Genomic DNA, 19,404 nt, shown 5'->3' with positions numbered 1-19,404 from the left:
TTTTATTTTTATAAGAATTTTGATGTCTCATTAATATTTTTTTGAGTTAAAATGAATTTTTTATAATTATTTGAATTTACAGCAATTTATGAATTTGAAATAAAACAAAAATATGCTAAAGCTACCCGGACAGAACACCCACACAATCTATGACTGGTGGGACCGTGTCCACCTCATCCGCCACGGGGGCTTTGACTAGGTCAAAATTGCCACCGTGACGTCGGGGCTGCTGGCCGGCGGCAATTGGCGATGATCGCCGGCGATTGAGGGTTTCCGAGGCGCTGCGCGTGGGCTCGTTGGAACCGGGGAGACGAGACGAATCTAGTGCTAGCGGCGCCGCCCCCTATTGGTCACCGGAGTAACTCCAGCGAGTACAAACAGCGGCGGCGGTCACGGGTGCACGACGCGGCGATGCTACGGCGGTCTAGTAAGCAAGGCGAGCATGCCATGCGGTAGAGGAGCTCACCGCGAGTACGATGGGCGTGTCGGTGAGACTTGTGGTGGCCTATATCGACAGCGAACGTCGGCGTCTGCTGGTGACCGACGGAGAAATGAGGGCTCGATTCGTCGGGCTCAGAGCTTCCCGGCAAGAGCGCGTAGGCGATGAGGTAGCTGGAGACGAGGCGGAGCTCTACGGCTTCACGACGCGGCTCGAGGGTGCTCCAATCGACGGCGAGAAGAATCGGCCGAGCGACTAGGGTTTCGGAATTTTCAGAGAGAAAGGGGAATGGCTCCTTAGGGTTCCTAGCGGCGACGCGACGGTTCTTTTAGACGTTCGGGGGCGGCGGCGCACATCTTGGAGCGGCCGGTGGCCGTGGTGCCTCCACCGAGCTGCTTGCTCGAACGGAGGTAGGGGATGAACTTGTCCCCTCTCGTGGAAATAACGCTAAGCGTTACTTGGGTTGGGTCGATTGGTGGGCCGAGGCAATGGGCTGCGTGCTGGGCTGACTCAGCTAGGTGAGGCTCCTTTCCTTTATCTCTTTTATTTATTTTCTGTTTTTTTTATTTTCTATTTGAATCTAATTTTAATTCTATTTTGTTTTTGCAGGTTTTTACCTATTTCAATTTGATTGAACTAAATGATAAGGTGTGAGTAACATTGTTGGTTTAGGATGTTGTATATGTGTCTTAAGACATATACAAATTAATGGTATTGAATAGATTATTTCACACATGTTTGGTTTCATATGTCAATTATAAAAGGGTTCTAATTTAATTTCCAAAAGACCTCACTAATTATCTCATGATGGTTATGGTTTTATGTGGTATTGCTTTGCAAGAAATAATCTGCAAAGTAAAGCCAACTATTTGGTTTCTTATATAGGAATGTGATTTTATGGGCATGATTTCATGTGCTTACTTAATTTTGGGTTTATTCTATAGTCATTGGTATTGCTTTATTAAACCATTGTCTTTAAATACTTAAGTATTTCTTATTCCTCTCCTAATGAGTTTTAGGTGTTTGGAGACATTAGTTAGGTTCACCTACATATGCATAGTTTAAAAGGTAGGGTTGAGCTTGTATCTTAATTGTGGTTTAGGTTTTAGTTGGGATCACCCTGGTGATGCATAAACTAGGGTTGAGATATAATTCTAGGTTGTAGAGATGAGATGACACCATATTGCATTGGCTAAGGCTTAATCTCCCCTATCCTTAATAAGGTGGTTACTTGCTTGATAATGTATGTTCTCCTTTAGTTACTAAGGACTTGAGAATTGGTTTTACTTCCTACCAATAGACTTCTATTATTATCCTTAATTTATTATTAAAGTAATTAAAGTGGCTATGGTTCTTTTTATAGTTAACTTTGGTTATAATGATGAATGGTTTCTCACCATATAAAGTATAGATTTTGACTCTAAGGTTTTCTCATGTTCTATAATTGAGGAATAAGTGGAATATAAATGTGGTAAGATTCTACTTATGATCACCAAGTGAATCACAAGTTAGGATTGAGATATAAGCCTATGTTTGCTTACAAGTGATCTCCCTATAATGTCATGTGGTGAATGATATCTACTTATCATATAGAGTCTGACTTATGGCTTATTCTTCCATTTCTCCAAAGCATGTTTTATTAATTATCATGAGCAACTTATGCTCAATAGCCTCAACTCCCTATTCTTAGAGTATAAGATCATTAACCAATTTGTAATGATCAAAGGTTTGGCTTCCTAAAGTGTCTCTCATGAACTAAGTTTTTCTCATTCCAAGATCAAGTATTGTATTTATCTACTAGGGTATACTACCTCTAATTTACTTTCTTGGATGGGACTACTTTGGTTGCCTCAATAGTTTATATCCCAGGAGAATGCCTGAGATATTCTGTTAGGGTTCTACTTAAACAATGATGATATAATCATCTGGGTGTATGGATAATTCTCTCCCTCAATTCCAAGTGTTGCCTCAACTAACTTGAGTGTAATACCCTAGCTTGAGCTCTCTCATATAGGAATAGTTATTCTAGGGTTTATGGTGTACTCTCAATATCTCATTGGGTATGAAAAGGTTAATTCTCCACTGATACGTCTCAAACGTATCTATAATTTCTTATGTTCCATGCTAGTTTTATGACAATACTCACATGTTTTATACACACTTTACATCATTTATATGCATTTTCCGGCACTAACCTATTAACGAGATGCCGAAGCGTCATTTCCTGTTTTGTGCTGTTTTTGGTTTCAGAAATCCTACACAGGAAATATTCTCGGAATTGGACGAAATGAACGCCTAGGGTCTTATTTTTCCACGGAGCTTCCAGAAGACCGAAGGAGATACGAAGTGGGGCCACGAGGTGGCGACACCACAAGGCGGCGCGGCCAAGGAGGGGCCCGCGCCGCCCTATGGTGTGGGCCCCCGTGCCTCCTCCGACTCTGCCCTTCCGCCTACTTAAACTCTCCGTCGCGAAAACCCTATTACCGAGAGCCACTGACGTGGGCATAACCCTTCGGGTACTCGACATTGCCATACCCGGTGCAAACTATGAAGGTGGACCAGCACGAGGACTCGGCAAGCTGGACCTGCACGCGCCTCAACTTGGACTACAAGGAAAGAAGACTCCAATACGAATCCTACTATGACTCTTGTAAACCCTAGCTTGGCTGATATATAAAGCCAGGCAGGGGCACCCCTTAGACACGCAATCAGAAACATAATCATAGAGGCGGCACGCCTAGACACCGCAACTCGCGGATTAGAACTAGACTAGATCCAACAACTCCGCCTATGGCGGCCCCCTGTATACATATATTCATATAGTGGATTGCTAGCAGGATGTAGCGATCCTCCACCGTGGGGACGTGAACCTGGGTACGTCGTGTACCGCCTTGCTCCCGGAACTTCCGTCGTCGCCTTTCTCTAAAACCCAAGCCCCTCATGGTGGGCATTGCCGAGGAACCACCTCATCAATTGGCGCCGTCTGTGGGAATAGCGACGCTGGATTTCGTCATCCGGGCGGGATTCTTCATCTACATCGGCGGCCAAAACACATCTGGCAAATTCATCTACACCAAGCGGATCATCAAAGACATCATTGCAGCAGTTAAAAGAGAACCAATTCGGCGGAACCATCCCAAGATATCCAAGTTCGCGACGCAAGACTGCTGGGAAGAAAAAGACGTAAAAACAATCAGGTCAATCTGCTGGCTGGGAAACTCTAGAGGAAAGAGGCAATTTGTCCTTGCTACTTCATCTAAATCAAGCGATGAGATTTAAATCATGGATCGGCAGCTCCAACCACGGCCACTGCCACCAGCGTTTTCTCCGACCGATCTACGCGTACGCGGGTATCAAAGAATCAAACAAAGGAAGTATCAGCCAGGGGCATAGCAATATTGGATCAGGTGTGACATGCAGGTCACGCGTGAAGACAGCATATCGGATCCAGCCGCATACATCCCGGGCAGATCAAAATCCCGTTCCAATTGGAAGTTGCTCCCATGAAGACAAAAACGAGTTGATACATGTTATGGGCAAGGATGAATTTTCAAGAAAATGCTGTAAAATAGCACACTACCGGGAAGCTGACAAGGAACCACATGGAAATAATTATTACTATTGTCGAGTGCCTGCGACACGTCCGCCCGGCAATCGTCGGGGGACACCCGAAGTATCATGACTCCTCAAGACGGAATTCTCTCGGATGAGTACGGACAACTTCGCCGACCCCGTCCGCATCGTCGACCTCTTTCGACCAAATGCGGCTCGACCTCGCCATCACAAAATCGCCATCCGACGAAAATAATCAGGTGCTATATTTCTAATTACGTAAAATTTATTATTTTTGGCTAGTACTATTATTTGTGCACAGTTTTTTGCGCTGTAATATGACTGCAGATCGGAACAAGCTTCGACTGCTTCACCACGCATAGTCGCCACGCTCGGGGCTCGCTCGTTGCATCACGGACTTGATATATTCGAGAGTTCGCCCGTTGACTGCCCTGCTCGGCTGATCGCGCCCGCCATCGCACACTCTTCTTACTCGGGGGCTCGCCTGCCGCGGACCCGACATTACGGAACCGATATACTCGGATGCTCACCCGCAGCGGATCGGCTATGTCAACCGCGTCGTCTTCATCGGCCACGTCTGCTAGGTGCCGCGTGGACTATCTTTGTCCGCGGAATTATTTCGGCTGCGTCTGCCGCATGGACTATCTCTGTCCGCGGAATTATTTCGGCTGCGCCTGCCGCATGGACTATCTCGGGTGGCGGAATTATTTCGACTGCGTCCGCCGCATGGACTACTTCGGCTCAATGGATTCATCATTTATGATTACTCGATGGACTTATCCTCTTCGGCCCTGGATATATCTTCTCCTGATGCACTCTCGGGAGCGCTTGAATTACTCGGGGGCTCCTGGAATATCTTCGAGCTATTGCGGTTACTCCCATCGGGAGCGCCGGTGTGCTGGAATTATTACTCCCATTGGGAGCGCCGGTGTATTGGAATTCAAGAAGATATGAAGACTATTACTCCCATCGGGAGCGCCGGTGTATTGGAATTCAAGAAGATATGAAGACTATTACTCCCATCGGGAGCGCCGGTGTGCTGGAATTATTACTCCCATTGGGAGCGCCGGTGTATTGGAATTCAAGAAGATATGAAGACTATTACTCCCATCGGGAGCGCCGGTGTGCTGGAATTATTACTCCCATCGGGAGCGCTGGTGTAATTCAAGAGGAAATGAAGACTTCTTATACATGAAGTTATCATCTAAAAGCCTCTAAAAATACGAGTGCTGCAATGGATGGTAATCAACGGGGACACTGCTCTTTTCCTTTGCTATAGATGCCTCAAAGAGTGCCGCAAATAGCAAGGATCATGAAGCAACGAAGACCTTGCTCTTTTCCTTTGCTATAGATGCCTCAAAGAGTGCCGCAAATAGCAAGGATCATGAAGCAACGGGGACCTTTACTCTTTTTCCTTTGCTATAGATGCCTCAAAGAGTGCCGCAGATAGCAAGGATCATGAAATATATATAAAACAACCCACGTTCGATATTTTACTTATGGAAATATCAAAGAACAACGGGCTCATCGGCAGAACATACATCGGTTGAAAGCAAAGTAGCACATACAATGGGTTTAGCAAGACCTGCAACACGAGCTGATCACTCAAACAATTTGCTGACCAACGAATACACATACGCTTAAACGGGCAATTAAGATTTGCTCCTTCAAAATTTGCCAACGGCATTGACACGGTAAAAGTGCATATATATGTATCTACCGAAAAACTTACGAATAATGGCATCAACGATGCTCAAAGGTGCATTGAGGATATCCCCTTGAAATATACAACAATGTGTCAACGGCACCTGAAGAAAACTATAAACACCGGGCTGCTCGACTTGAGTCTACTCACGGTTGCAAGCATCAGTGCCCAGACTTGGGGGCTACTTCCATCGGGAGTGCTGGACGCGCACCCGATAAAATTATCAGCTCCTCCGGGCCATCATCCAAATCATCGGCTCCTTTTGGGCCATCATCCAAATCATCGGCTCCTCTGGGCCATCATCCGAATCATCGGCTCCTTTGGGCCATCATCCGAATCATCGGCTCCTGAGGGCCATCATCCGAATCATCGGCTCCTCTGGGCCATCATCTCAATCATCGTCTCCTCAGGGCCATCATCTCAATCATCGGCTCCTCTGGGATATCATCTGAATCATCAACTCCTTTATCTATGGCATCATCAGAGTCATCGGCATCAAGTTCTCGGAACTTGAAAAAGCCTACGGTGTTTGACTTAGCATTTTTTGCACCCTATACATAACTATTTCATATTTATCTACAGGCTCGGGGGCTACTCCCATCGGGAGCGCTAGTCGCGCACCCGATAAAAAAATATGGCAACCTCGCCAACAAAGAAGGATAAAGTTGAAGACATCAGCATCAACAATCAAGATCTTCGAGTAGTACAACTTGAGTCTATGTGTGGCTGCAAGCACCCGCCCATAGACTCGGGGGCTACTCCCATCGGGAGCGCTTCGCGCACCCGACCAAAAGCAACTTCGACTCTACATCAAGCACAAGATTCAACAGATGATCAAGTCATTCGGCGAAGACAACTTTAGTCCCTGCCCGAAGCTTCACTTCGGCCAGACACTCGGGGGCTACTGACGTGGGCATAACCCTTCGGGTACTCGACATTGCCATACCCGGTGCAAACTATGAAGGTGGACCAGCACGAGGACTCGGCAAGCTGGACCTGCACGCGCCTCAACTTGGACTACAAGGAAAGAAGACTCCAATATGAATCCTACTAGGACTCTTGTAAACCCTAGCTTGGCTGATATATAAAGCCAGGCAGGGGCACCCCTTAGACACGCAATCAGAAACATAATCATAGAGGCGACACGCCTAGACACCGCAACCCGCGGATTAGAACTAGACTAGATCCAACAACTCCGCCTATGGCGGCCCCTGTATACATATATTCATATAGTGGATTGCTAGCAGGACGTAGCGATCCTCCACCGTGGGGACGTGAACCTGGGTACGTCGTGTACCGTCTCGCTCCCGAAACTTCCGTCGTCGCCTTTCTCTAAAACCCAAGCCCCTCATGGTGGGCATTGCCGAGGAACCGCCTCATCAGCCACGATACGGAGAAAGTTCCAGAGACGCCGCCGCCGCCAATCCCATCTCGGGGGATTCAGGAGATCGCCTCCGGCACCCTGCCTGAGAGGGGAATCATCACCGGAGGGCTCTACATCACCATGCCCGCCTCCGGACTGATGCGTGAGTAGTTCATCCTTGGACTATGGGTCCATAGCAGTAGCTAGATGGTTGTCTTCTCCTCATTGTGCTATCATGTTTAGATCTTGTGAGTTGCCTATCATGATCAAGATCATCTATTTGTAATGCTACATGTTGTGTTTGTTGGGATCCGATGAATAGTGAATACTATGTCAAGTTGATTATCAATCTATCATATATGTGTTGTTTATGTTCTTGCATGCTCTCCGTTGCTAGTAGAGGCTCTGGCCAAGTTGATACTTGTGACTCCAAGAGGAAGTATTTATGCTCGATAGTGGGTTCATGCCTCCATTGAATCTGGGACGATGATGTAAAGTTCTAAGGTTGTGGATGTGTTGTTGCTACTAGTGATAAAACATCAATGCTTTGTCTAAGGATATTTGTGTTGATTACATTACGCACCATACTTAATGCAATTGTCTGTTGTTTGCAACTTAATACTGGAAGGGGTGCGGATGCTAACCCGAAGGTGGACTTTTTAGGCATAGATGCATGCTGGATAGCGGTCTATGTACTTTGTCGTAATGCCCTGATTAAATCTCATAGTAGTCATCATGATATATGTATGTGCATCTCTATTTGTCAATTGCCCAACTGTAATTTGTTCACCCAACATGCTATTTCTTATTGGAGAGACACCACTAGTGAACTGTGGACCCCGGTCCATTCTTTTACATCTGAAATACAATCAACTGCAATCTCTATTCTCTGTTGTTTTCTACAAGCAAACATCATTCTCCACACCATACGTTTAATCATTTGTTTACAGCAAGCCGGTGAGATTGACAACCTCACTGTTAAGTTGGGGCAAAGTATTTTGTTTGTGTTGTGCAGGTTCCACGTTGGCGCCGGAATCCCTGGTGTTGCGCCGCACTACACTCCTTCACCAACAATCTTCACGTGGCCTTCATCTCCTACTGGTTCGATAACCTTGGTTTCTTTCTGAGGGGAAACTTGCTGCTGTACGCATCACACCTTCCTCTTGGCGTTCCCAACGGATGTGTGCTTCACGCATTATCATCCACCTAGATAACTTAATTGGATTAGTCACTACTTTTCTTCATCAGTTCATGGATATAGTTTTATTCCATTTGATATTGGTTATCTCACCATTCCAAGGTGAAATGGTTTACATTCTAATACTTAAGTTTAAAGTTGTTCTTGATTCTTAAATAGGTACAACTAATATTGGTATCAATGGTCTCTCTCATTTGGGAAGGACTTCAATGCTAACCTAATGTTAGGCTCCATAGAGAATGATGTGATCATCAATATCTATGTTTAACATAAATGGTTTCTCTCTCTAGGGATTGTCTTGAATAGTATCCTAGGGTTCCTCTTAAGGATGATGATTTAAACACAAGGATGTATATTCAAGGTTTAGCTCAAAGTTTGCCATTGCTTCTCTAATAATTAACATAGAACTCTCACCTCTCTAGGTTTGATGTATAATAATTTGGAATGGAGAAGAATATATATATCTAGAGTTGATCTTATTGTCAAGTTTCCAAGAATGAGGTAAAATGAATACCATGAAGTTCATGGTAGGATCATGGATTAGTTTAAGACATGGAAAAGATGAGTGAAGAATGGTTTATCCATTTTATTACTACTTGATTTATAGTTGAATAGTTGTTCATATGATATAGCAAAGAATACCATATTATAATATTTCATAAGATCAACAATTGATCATTGAGTTAAGTGTTGTTGTGTTGATTTTAGTTCCATTTGATCTAACCCCTTAGATCAAATCAACTCTACCCAAAACAAGGTTTTAAAGAAAGGTCACATTGAGGTTTATAGCGCTTGACTTGATGAGCTACTTCAATTCCATCAAGGTCAAGTGAAACTTCAGTTACTGTGACTGTTTTACTTTAAAGCGCGAAAATTCCCCGGATTTTCTATGCATGAATGCAATGCACACATCTGTTTCCTCTATTTTTGTAACCCCAAATCCTGGGATATTACACATAGCGATCAAATAACAGCAATCGCCCCCATCCTAATAAGCATCTTAAGTCTATGATCCACATCATTAGGCCAATTGCCGAATATATTCGCAAACCTTCATGGTGGGTACAAGGTTGAACCTATCTAGATGACTAATCATATGGATCTAGCAAATTTACACTAGAAGAATAAGTTTTCATAGTCTCGTCCTGATGATAAAAGACACACGTGTACTTCCATACCAATTGTGTTTTGCTAGGTTATCTCTAGTAAGAATTATCCCTCAACGAAGATACCATGCAAGCACTTTCGTTTTAAGCGGGATCTTCATGTTTCAAAATTTGCAATTATTATCAACTGGTACATTAGGTTGGATAAAACATTACATAGAATCTACCGAGAATTTGCCACTCTCATTGAGATCCCTCCGTCAAGGACCGAATTTAGACGTTGTAGCATTCCAAGATGCTTGTCTAGGATCAATGAGATTTCTTCTAAACGCACATTTGGTGGTGAAGTTTTCATCACCTTTTTTGGGCTGGTCTTATGGAAACAAAGAAGTTTTTCTTTCCATATGGATCTTTCTCTATTAAGGATGGATCGGAAATTCGTTTCTGGGAGGATATATGGTTGGGTAACACCACGCTCCGAGAACAGTATCCGGCATTGTACAATATAGTGCGCCACAAAAGCGATACTATCGCTAAGGTGTTGGAAGATTTCCCACCAAATGTGGATTTTAGAAGAAGTCTCATCGGTCCTGCACAAACCTCGTGGCAGGAATTGTTACAGCGTCTTGAGTTAGTTCAACTGACGCAGGGACCGGATGTATTTCGTTGGAACCTTACGGGAATGGTTCATTCTCGGTGGCTTCCATGTACAATGCTTTAATTCAGCCGTAACTCCCGATCGATAATAATTCAAAGATTTGGAAGATGAAGATACCGCCGAGAACAAAAATCTTTGCCTGGTATCTTCGTCGGGGTAATCCTTACTAAAGATAATCTTGCCAAACGCAACCGGCATGGAAGTAAAAGTGTGTCTTCCGTCATCAAGACGAGACAATTAACCACTTATTCTTCCAATGTAAGTTAGCTAGGTCTATATGGTCAGCCGTCCAAATAGGGTCTACCTTATACCCACCACGTAGTGTTGTCAATTTATTTGGCAACCGGCTCAATGGTGTGGATGTTAGGTTTAAACGTCTTATTAGGATGGGAGCGATTGCAATTATCCGGTCGCTATGGCTATGTAGAAATGACAAGATTTTCAATAATATTTCTTCTTCTTTTTTGCGGTGTCATCTACCGATGCACGGCTTTGCTCCGCTCATGGATACCGTTGCGGCGTGTCGAGCACCGGGACCTCTTTACGGAGGTGTCTTCACGGTTGGAGGATACGGCGAGGGATATTTTCTCCCAACATGGGTGGCAGCGTGACCTTCGGCTAGATCCTCCTAGCTAGTCTTTGTTTCTGTCTTTTGAACCTTATTTTACCATTTGAACACATTTCTGTTTTTGTAACGAATTTGTGTGCGGCTGTGTGCATCTTAGTTATGCAGAGGCCGGGTCTATTGCGCAAGTAATAAAGTGCCCATTTTCGAAAAAAAATCACCTTAACGAGTGTATCGCTTTTGTGCCGCACAATATTATACAATATCGGATATTATTCTCAAGTGTGGCATATTACCTAGCTATTTATCCTCTAGAACCTAACTTCCCACCCATCCATCAATAAAACTAGTCAAAGTTTTAAATTTTGATTTAAGAAAAAAATAAAATTACACAAGTTTGAGGAAGGAAAGGAGGGACTATCTGATTGGTGCATGTGTCGAGACGACCGCGTGTTCCTGCCGGGCCTGGGGTGTCGTTCCGGTGGCGCGCAGTCGAGTGAAAGCGGCTCGAACTTGCCCATCCGCCAATGCCTTGCGGTTGCGGACTTGCCTCTGGCGTCGCAAGTCAAGAACGGCCGCATCGCGCGACGCGACGGCCCGGCGGGCGACGCGTGTCCTCGCTGCCACACGCGGCAGCGCGCCATGGCGCCACGAGCTCCGCTTTCCACGTGCACCGGCGGCGCCCTTTTGCTCGCGCACCCTCGTGATCCCGTTTGGGAAAGGAAAGGCGACGGAAATCTCAAGGGCTAACATGCAAGTTGGAGCCGTTCCATTGTTCCCCCGCCCGCTCCACCGAGTTTTTCAACACCGCCGTCACATTCCACACGCAAACTCTCTCTGGCTGTCTCCGGCAACCCGGCACCAGCGCCTCGATCTGCTAGCTCGCCCATGCACGCGTAGCCTCTAGCCAGCTCCTCGATCCGGCCATGCCGCACCGCCGCCGCCTCCACGCGCTCGCGCCACCGCTGCCCCCGGCCCACACCGCCTTCGACCTCGCCGACCCCGACGCGCGGCTGCCGCTCCTCGCCGACTACGCGCGCCTCAAACCCGTCGACGTCCCCGCCGCGCCGCCGTCCACGCACTGGAGCGCCGGGAGCAGCGCCTTCACCAGCAGCAGCACCGAGCCAGCGACCGCCTCCACCGCCACGGCCACGGTCTCCTCGCAGGCGCCGCCTTCGACTGCGGGCGGTGGCGGCGGGAGGGATGACACGTGGGTCCAACGCTCCAGGGAGAGCTACTACCTGCAGCTGTCCTTCGCCGTCCGCATCACCTCCGAGGCCTTCCTCGCCGGCGTCCCGCCTGAGCTCCTCCTACACCGCCTCGGCCCCAGCGAAGAACAGCCGGAACAGCCCGCCGATGCCGCCGCCGTCTCCTACCGGCTCTGGGTACGCACAATTATTCAATGTCCACGCGTCATGACCAGATTAGGCATATCATCACTGAGCTGACGCTAAACTAATCAGTGCGGCTAGTCTCTCTTCTCCATCCAATTCTTTATGTTTCGATTCTTCGCTCATTAAAAACTGCAAGTTGAAGCAAATCAAGGCGTGCAACCTCCAGCTCCATCATTGGCTAGATCTTTCTTTTAATCAAGAGCTACTGACTAACTGGATGCTCTCGACTCTCGAGTAAACATCATTATCAGCTTGATTGATTAGCAATGTGCATGGCGCGCGCGTGCAGGTGAACGGGTGCCTGCCGTGGGGCGACAAGATCGCGCACGGGTTCTACAACATCATGGGGATCGACCCGCACCTGTGGGCGATGTGCAACGCCGACGAGGACGAAGGCCGCCGGCTGCCCACGCTGGCCGCGCTGCGGGAGGTGGACGCTAGCGACCAGTCGTCGCTGGAGGTGCTGCTCGTCGACAAGTGCGGCGACTCCGTGCTCGTCGACCTCGAGCGACGCGCGCTCGACCTCCACCGAGCCCTCGGCTCCACGCTCGACTTCGTCCGCCGTCTCGCCGTCCTCGTCTCCGACCAGATGGGGTACGTTATCCTAGTTGCTGCTGTAGCTTCGATCGGTGCATGCCCGTGATTTTGCTTTACAAAGAAAAAAGGTTTGGTTGGTCCGTGTCGACGTAATGTCTCGCTCCTGTGTGTACTATGTCCGTGCTGTGCATGCACTCCCTGTGACTGACGGTGGCCGCGTGCGACCGATGGACAGTCAGACATGGGAGGGACGCGATTTTTTGTCCGTGAACCTCCGAACCTGGTAACTGACGAACATGTGACCACCACTTCAATTTCAGTGGTGACTTTGCGACCGTCATGGTGACATAGTCACGTTTCTGTCTGTACTGGATCTGTTTATATAGAACTTGAGCTTTTTTTTTTTAATCATATAGAACTTGAGCTTTGTTGATGAAAATGTGTCCAGTTAGCTGAGCAGACAACGCACAGCACATTGCTCAATTTGCTGGGTTTTTTGAAGGGGTGCACTGAGGTCGGAGGACGGGGACCTGTACATGCGGTGGAAGGCGGTCAGTAAGCGGCTGAGGAAGCAGCAGAAGAGCGTCGTCGTCCCCATCGGCCGCCTTTCCATCGGCTTCTGCAGGCACCGTGCTATTCTGTTCAAGGTACTTTCGCCGACATTGCTGCGCTTGCATTGTGGTTTAGCCAACAGGTTCAGTAAGTAGCGGTCTTTCAAATCAATCCACGCAGGAGCTGGCAGATTTCGTCGGCCTGCCATGCCGGATTGCGCAAGGCTGCAAGTACTGCTCCGCGCCTCACCGATCATCATGCCTCGTCAAAATCGACGAGAGAAGATATACCAGGTGTGTGCAGATGTGCTCGGAGAATTCTTGCAGCTATAAATATTGTAGACCTGAACTTGCACAACCTCTTTTTTACTTACTAGCCAAAACACTTTATTTACAATGATGATGGTGCTTTTTCAGGGAGTACGTCGTGGACCTCGTCGTTGTGCCAGGGAGCATCTCCAATCCAGACTCCTCCATCAACGGGCAGCTGCTCTCCTCTGTGTCTTCGCCTTTCAAGACTTCTTGCACAGCAGGTTTGGCAAACTATATCACACCGGTCGCAACAAGGAATCGTCCGGTAGATGATGATCATTGCAATTCGATATTCTCAAATTCCCAGTATTCAGGTACAATTTACAACATCATTATACCGCGTCGATATCAAATGTCTAGACCATGCAGATGCACGTACTGATTGGTCATGTTCTACTGCAGTTGCAGGGGACAAGAACTCTATTCAAGCAGCCGCCGTGGAAGGTGCGGTCTCGAAATGCGGCCAGGTCATGCAGAATGACAACTGCAACAACATGTCAGTGTTTCAAGTATCAAAGCAGTTGAAGGCGATGGAGGTCGGTGCCGAGATACTAGTCAATAAGGAGAACATCCCTGGTGTTGCAATCCCGAAACGCCTGATCGTTGAGCCCTCTTTCGCCATGGATTGGCTTGAGATATCATGGGATGAGCTTGACCTCAAGGAACGCGTAGGCGCTGGTACTTCTTTAGCTTCAGTATTCTTATTCAACTTGCTGCCTGATGTGAAAGTGATCACTCTTCACTGGAATAATGCAGGTTCATTTGGTACCGTTTATCGAGCTGACTGGCACGGTTCTGTAAGTACCTTAAACGTTTCTCTATGGAAACTTTTTCTCTTTGCAAGTGAGTTAAGTATCCTTTGGAGAGCTCACGAAACTAAGACCATACTTATGGGTATGTAGGATGTTGCAGTCAAAGTGCTTACAGACCAGGATGTTGGCGAAGCTCAGCTTAAGGAATTCCTGAGAGAGGTAACTCAACACTTCTTTTTTGCATCAAAACATTACTTATCCCTAGTATGGATCTCAATATGTCTCATTCTTTAACTCTTGCAGATCTCTATCATGAAACGAGTTCGCCATCCAAATGTGGTATTGTTCATGGGTGCAGTGACAAAATGCCCACATTTGTCGATAGTAACCGAGTATTTGCCTCGGTAAACCTCCACCAGTTCAATATGAGCTAATTTCCTGCAACAAAATAAAATACCTGAATCCTGATGTTGTGAACAGAGGGAGCCTCTTCCGTCTCATCAACAAAGCGGCTAGTGGAGAATTGCTCGATCTACGGCGTCGCTTGCGCATGGCATTAGATGTTGTATGTATCGGAATACTGGCTTTTGCAGGTAGCATGTTATTAGTTCTCCTGAATGTCGCATGACACGTTGTTGTGCTTGGAATGCAGGCAAAAGGTATCAACTATCTCCACTGCCTGAACCCTCCTATTGTACATTGGGATCTGAAGACACCAAACATGCTGGTGGATAAGAACTGGTCCGTGAAGGTTAGTTAGAGTTCCTATCCAACCTAGCATCGCACGGTCAAGAATGGATATGTTCTGCTTTTGTCTCTTTATTTACTATCCTTGATACGACTTCAGGTAGGTGACTTTGGCTTGTCCAGATTCAAGGCTACCACCTTCATATCGTCCAAATCAGTCGCTGGAACAGTAAGCTTCATATGACAGTCTAGCTCCGTTAGTAATCTGTCATTACCCTTTTAGACTCTTATGTTCGAATTCCGATAAACTGCAGCCAGAATGGATGGCGCCAGAGTTTCTCCGTGGCGAACCATCCAACGAGAAATGTGATGTGTACAGTTTCGGTGTGATCTTATGGGAGCTCCTGACAATGCAGCAACCATGGAGCGGCCTAGGCCCCGCACAAGTAATCTCCCATCTCATTTTTATTGTGTTCTCTAATACAATTCAGAAAAAGGGCTATGCTTGTTTGTGATTCATTAGAGAAACATTTGCAGGTAGTAGGAGCAGTTGCATTCCAAAACAGAAGGCTCCCTATCCCACAAGATACCATTCCAGAACTAGCTGCTCTTGTTGAATCCTGTTGGACTGAGTAAGCATATTCTATGATCTTCCTGCTACCTTGATGAAAATTTAAGCAACTATATCCATTTGTGCTCAGTCGCTATGTTTAACATGATTATGCTTTATTTTCAGTGATCCAAGGCAGCGCCCTCCATTTTCGAGCATTGTGGATACCCTGAAGAAGATACTCAAGTCAATGATCGGAACCGGTTCATGAAGAGTCCCGCAGATTCTTGGCTGACCCTTTTTTTTTTGTTCACTTCGTTCTATGGGTTGATGCTAATCCACGGCAAGGAAATGGCAAGGAATAAGACAGTTGGTTCACTCAAGGCATATAGGCCTCGACACAGCCCACATCTGTTTCCTTCTCCCTTCTCATGCAGAAACAAATAAAATCAATTGTTTTGTTGCTCCTCTGTTGCCCAACATGCCCTATGTACAGTGATTTTTGCTACTAACTGAAATTCTCATGGCTGGGTGAGTTGTGGTCTAAAAAGGTCTTAACGTCCTGATGTTTCTACATATTTCTACGGACATTTGACTTGACAGCTACTAGCTCACCATGATATTTCAACAAGCCAACAAAGCATCCAGATTGATTTAAAAACACATCCAACTGAAATGAACTGAATTTACCAGAAGCATCAGACTGCAAGTGAACATATCTTCATCGTGTTAGCTTAGACAGGGTCAACACTGACACGAAAATACAGTGCTGAGTTTAGCACCTCGAGCAGCCATCAGCAGTGTTTCTAACAGAAATTCCACCATTTCAGCAGGGAAGAAAACGCAAATCACGAAACATGGCTGTCTAAGTTCATCGTTGTCTAGGGACTACCTACATCAGAACAAAGTCCACCTTGCTTTGCAAATTACACTACCTGCTCCAGCTCCAGCGCGTAGCAAAGAGATTGCTTGATCAGCTTAAACGAGTGTACACCGACACGAGGTTGGGGCTTCGCCATGTGAAAATGAACCGAATGGTTCTGAACCTCCCATTCATGTTGTTTCTGCCATCAACAGGAGTACTTGCATAGTCAGAAGTGGTACAGAAATCTATTATCTGGTTTAGCCAGTAGAGCAGCAGCTTAGTGGATGCACATGCACTTATGCCTTTAACAAGATGTGGATGCCACCCTTAAATCATTGCTCATATCGAAACATGATGATGGGGGCAGAAGAGATAAAAGAAGATTTACCTCTGATATGTACTCCAGAAGCTGCTGGTCAGAGGAGAACATCAGCATTTCCATGGCATCATTCACTGGCAAGTGATCATATGCCTGACCACTGCAATCAGCTATTTCATCTCTGCAAAGGAACACGTAGAGAACACACACAATCAGGAAATTCACCACAGAAGCCAAGTAGAAAGGATAATGTAAATTCATTCACCTGATAGTTTCAGCAAGAAGGTCCATGAAGTAGCGGTATGACTCATGTGGCACAGCTTTTCGATCATTGATTAATCGGTAGGTCCCTTCCATAAAGGCTTGCTCAAGCTCTACTGCATATTTGATGCAAGGATGGTGTAGGGCTCCCAGGGGCAGAAGTTCCAGCTCAGTGTGGAATTCGGCTATTCTGTTCCCAGCCAGAAGCCTCATAAGATTAAGCCCCAATATTGGGTATTCGTCTGGTGAGGGTGGGATCATGCCTCTGATGAACAATCACAAAGCAAAAACGGTATAAATAGCACTCAACAAACATTATTTCAGAAAATACACCGTTCCAGAATACAATATATATGTAGAAATCTTCAGCAGCATTTAGCCACAACATAACTGTGCTCGTAAAGTCCAGGAGGCCAATTAACACAAATGTATTCCTAACAACGACAGCTTGACAAGTGACAAATGTTGAGACTGAGTGCAGAGAGGAATCTTAATCTTTGTATTTACTATTTAAATCAAGGATGTTCTGCTGGCACCTCACAGGTTCTGTTAATGGCCAAAGATTAAACCTACAGTTAATGGTCACAACTACCACCAGAACGAAGTAGATTGTATCAATAAATGTATGTCCGTGATCTGAATGTTTCAACTGTCAACGTGATTTTCAGGGAAAAAATATAAATGTGATCACAAGAGAAAAATAAGTTAGAAAGATATTTAAAATGCTTGCTTACATAGGATAAATCTATACAGTACATAAGGCCAAAATGAGTTAAAGTAGGAAAGAAACCTTGTATCCATGTAGAAACCTTTTAGTTGGACTAAGTCCCTCTCAAATGCTTCTTGGTCTTTCATTTCCATGCTCAAGATAACAGCAAACTCGTATACAGCCCCTGAAAGTTTCACAATTTAAGTCACCAAACATTTTTTTACAAAAACACGGATGCTTACCCACAACAACCAACTACACACGTGATAAACTGCAATGCCAAAATGCAGCATCAAGAAAAACGAGAACAGAGTTTTCCAGAACAGTGTAAAGAAGAGTTTCAGTTATGGCTTATGACAATGTTCTCTTCAGCAGAATGCTTTGTAGACTTTTCGCTGTAATCCATGACTAGTGAACACACATACAACCTGAACTAAGTATTCCAGAAAACACCTTCAGCTACATAGCAACTCATTTTCAAAAAAGCTACATAGCAACTTCTAATTGGATGGAACGCAGCATATTAGGTTACATTGTACAGGAGCAATTCTTTTAAATTGATTCAGGATCCCACATTTACTGGAAATGAGAATGTTTCATCATGTATATATCCCAAACCAAGTGCTTACTTGCGAATTTCAGCTCCTCCACTGCATTAGGTGTCATCTCAAATGTTGGTGGCAGGCTAGGAAACTTTGTGAGGAGAATCTGAAATCAACAACAGGAAGAGACGTGTCACCTGATGATAAACACTGAATTAAGGGAAATCCTCAAAACAAAAAAGCACAGCATTTCGTCCTACTGCAAACCCTCAGAACCAGCCCTGCGTCAGTACATTGTCAATGTGGAACCAGAGCTGCACATCCCAAAATTGCAAACCCTCGCCCCAATTCATCTGCTTATTTCCAACAAGTAGCACAAACCCTAACCAATCGAAGTACAGTTGGGAAATTTCAGGGACCTGGGGAAAGCACATCACGAACTCCACACCCATGCATCCACCTCCCAAGTCTGATGATGGATAAACGATGAATTGAAGGGAAACTAGCAACTACCATCAGTAGTGCATTGTGAATGTGGGAACGGAGCTGCTCATCTCCAAAATGGCAAACCCTCGCCCCCAATCCCCCTCTTCATTTCCAACAAGTCGCGCAAACCCTAACCAATCGCGGTTCAATCGGGGCATTTCGGGGATGTATGGATCATGGAAAGCACATCCCGAATTCCCGACCCATCCAACACATCCTTCGCGCTGCGGAACACCACAAAACCCGCTCATAAACCGCATCCTTCGCGCTGCGGAACACCAGAAGTACAGATAATCCACATCTAAACCCTAGGCATCCACCACATGGCATCAGACCGCAGTAAAATCGCGTAGCGACCGGATTGATTCGTCAACGCCACTCCAGAACTCCCTTGAGGAAATTCAAAGGGCGTAAAGGAAGTCGAGCCATGGGTGGGTGGGGTACCTTGAGCTCCGAGAGCCGGGCGACGCAGGACCCGAGCTCGTTCCTGGAGCAGTCGAAGTTGAGCCACGCGAGCTTGCGGATGGCCTCATCCAGCTCCCCGTCCATGGCGGCCGCGGCTTCGTCGCCCTCCAGTCCTCCACTTTCTGGTCTCGCTTTATTTTATTTTGAGCTTTTTTTCTCGGCGGTTCTTTTTGGGGCACACTTTCTTGCGGGAGGAGACGGCGCCGCACGCTGGTGTTGCGGAGCCGTAGGATGGGAAATGAACGGCACAATCAGCCACGCGTCGGAGGCGGAAAACGGAGTTGCTCGGGGATTGAATACGTTTTCGAGAGCAAAAGGCGGACTGTTCATAATTTGGAGGAGGCTGATTAATTAGCAAAAAAGGTAC

General features: G+C 46.1%; 2 protein-coding genes across 2 annotated transcripts; one reads left to right on the top strand and one right to left on the bottom strand.

Annotated features, from left to right (window-relative positions):
• The first annotated feature begins 11,533 nt into the window (after positions 1 to 11,533).
• LOC124675597 (serine/threonine-protein kinase CTR1-like) lies at positions 11,534 to 15,922 on the top strand. The gene is made up of 15 exons (XM_047211669.1): positions 11,534 to 11,992; positions 12,291 to 12,595; positions 13,041 to 13,185; positions 13,271 to 13,383; positions 13,507 to 13,715; positions 13,804 to 14,079; positions 14,158 to 14,198; positions 14,304 to 14,372; positions 14,457 to 14,557; positions 14,634 to 14,718; positions 14,806 to 14,904; positions 15,001 to 15,069; positions 15,155 to 15,286; positions 15,378 to 15,472; positions 15,577 to 15,922. Exons 1-15 carry the CDS (start codon positions 11,534 to 11,536, stop codon positions 15,659 to 15,661), a joined length of 2,283 nt encoding a protein of 760 aa, XP_047067625.1. The 3' UTR covers positions 15,662 to 15,922.
• Positions 15,923 to 16,091: 169 nt separating this feature from the next.
• LOC124672081 (26S proteasome non-ATPase regulatory subunit 8 homolog A-like) lies at positions 16,092 to 19,121 on the bottom strand. The gene is made up of 6 exons (XM_047208370.1): positions 19,017 to 19,121; positions 18,174 to 18,252; positions 17,626 to 17,728; positions 16,840 to 17,100; positions 16,644 to 16,755; positions 16,092 to 16,454 (listed from the first exon to the last, which is right to left on the bottom strand). Exons 1-6 carry the CDS (start codon positions 19,119 to 19,121, stop codon positions 16,317 to 16,319), a joined length of 798 nt encoding a protein of 265 aa, XP_047064326.1. The 3' UTR covers positions 16,092 to 16,316.
• Between the last annotated feature and the right edge of the window lie 283 nt (positions 19,122 to 19,404).

This window comes from Lolium rigidum, chromosome 7 (genome assembly GCF_022539505.1).
Source record: "Lolium rigidum isolate FL_2022 chromosome 7, APGP_CSIRO_Lrig_0.1, whole genome shotgun sequence".
Classification (NCBI taxonomy): Eukaryota; Viridiplantae; Streptophyta; class Magnoliopsida; order Poales; family Poaceae; genus Lolium; species Lolium rigidum.
Note: the sequence above shows the minus strand (reverse complement) of the source record. Positions and strands in the feature narration are given on the sequence as shown.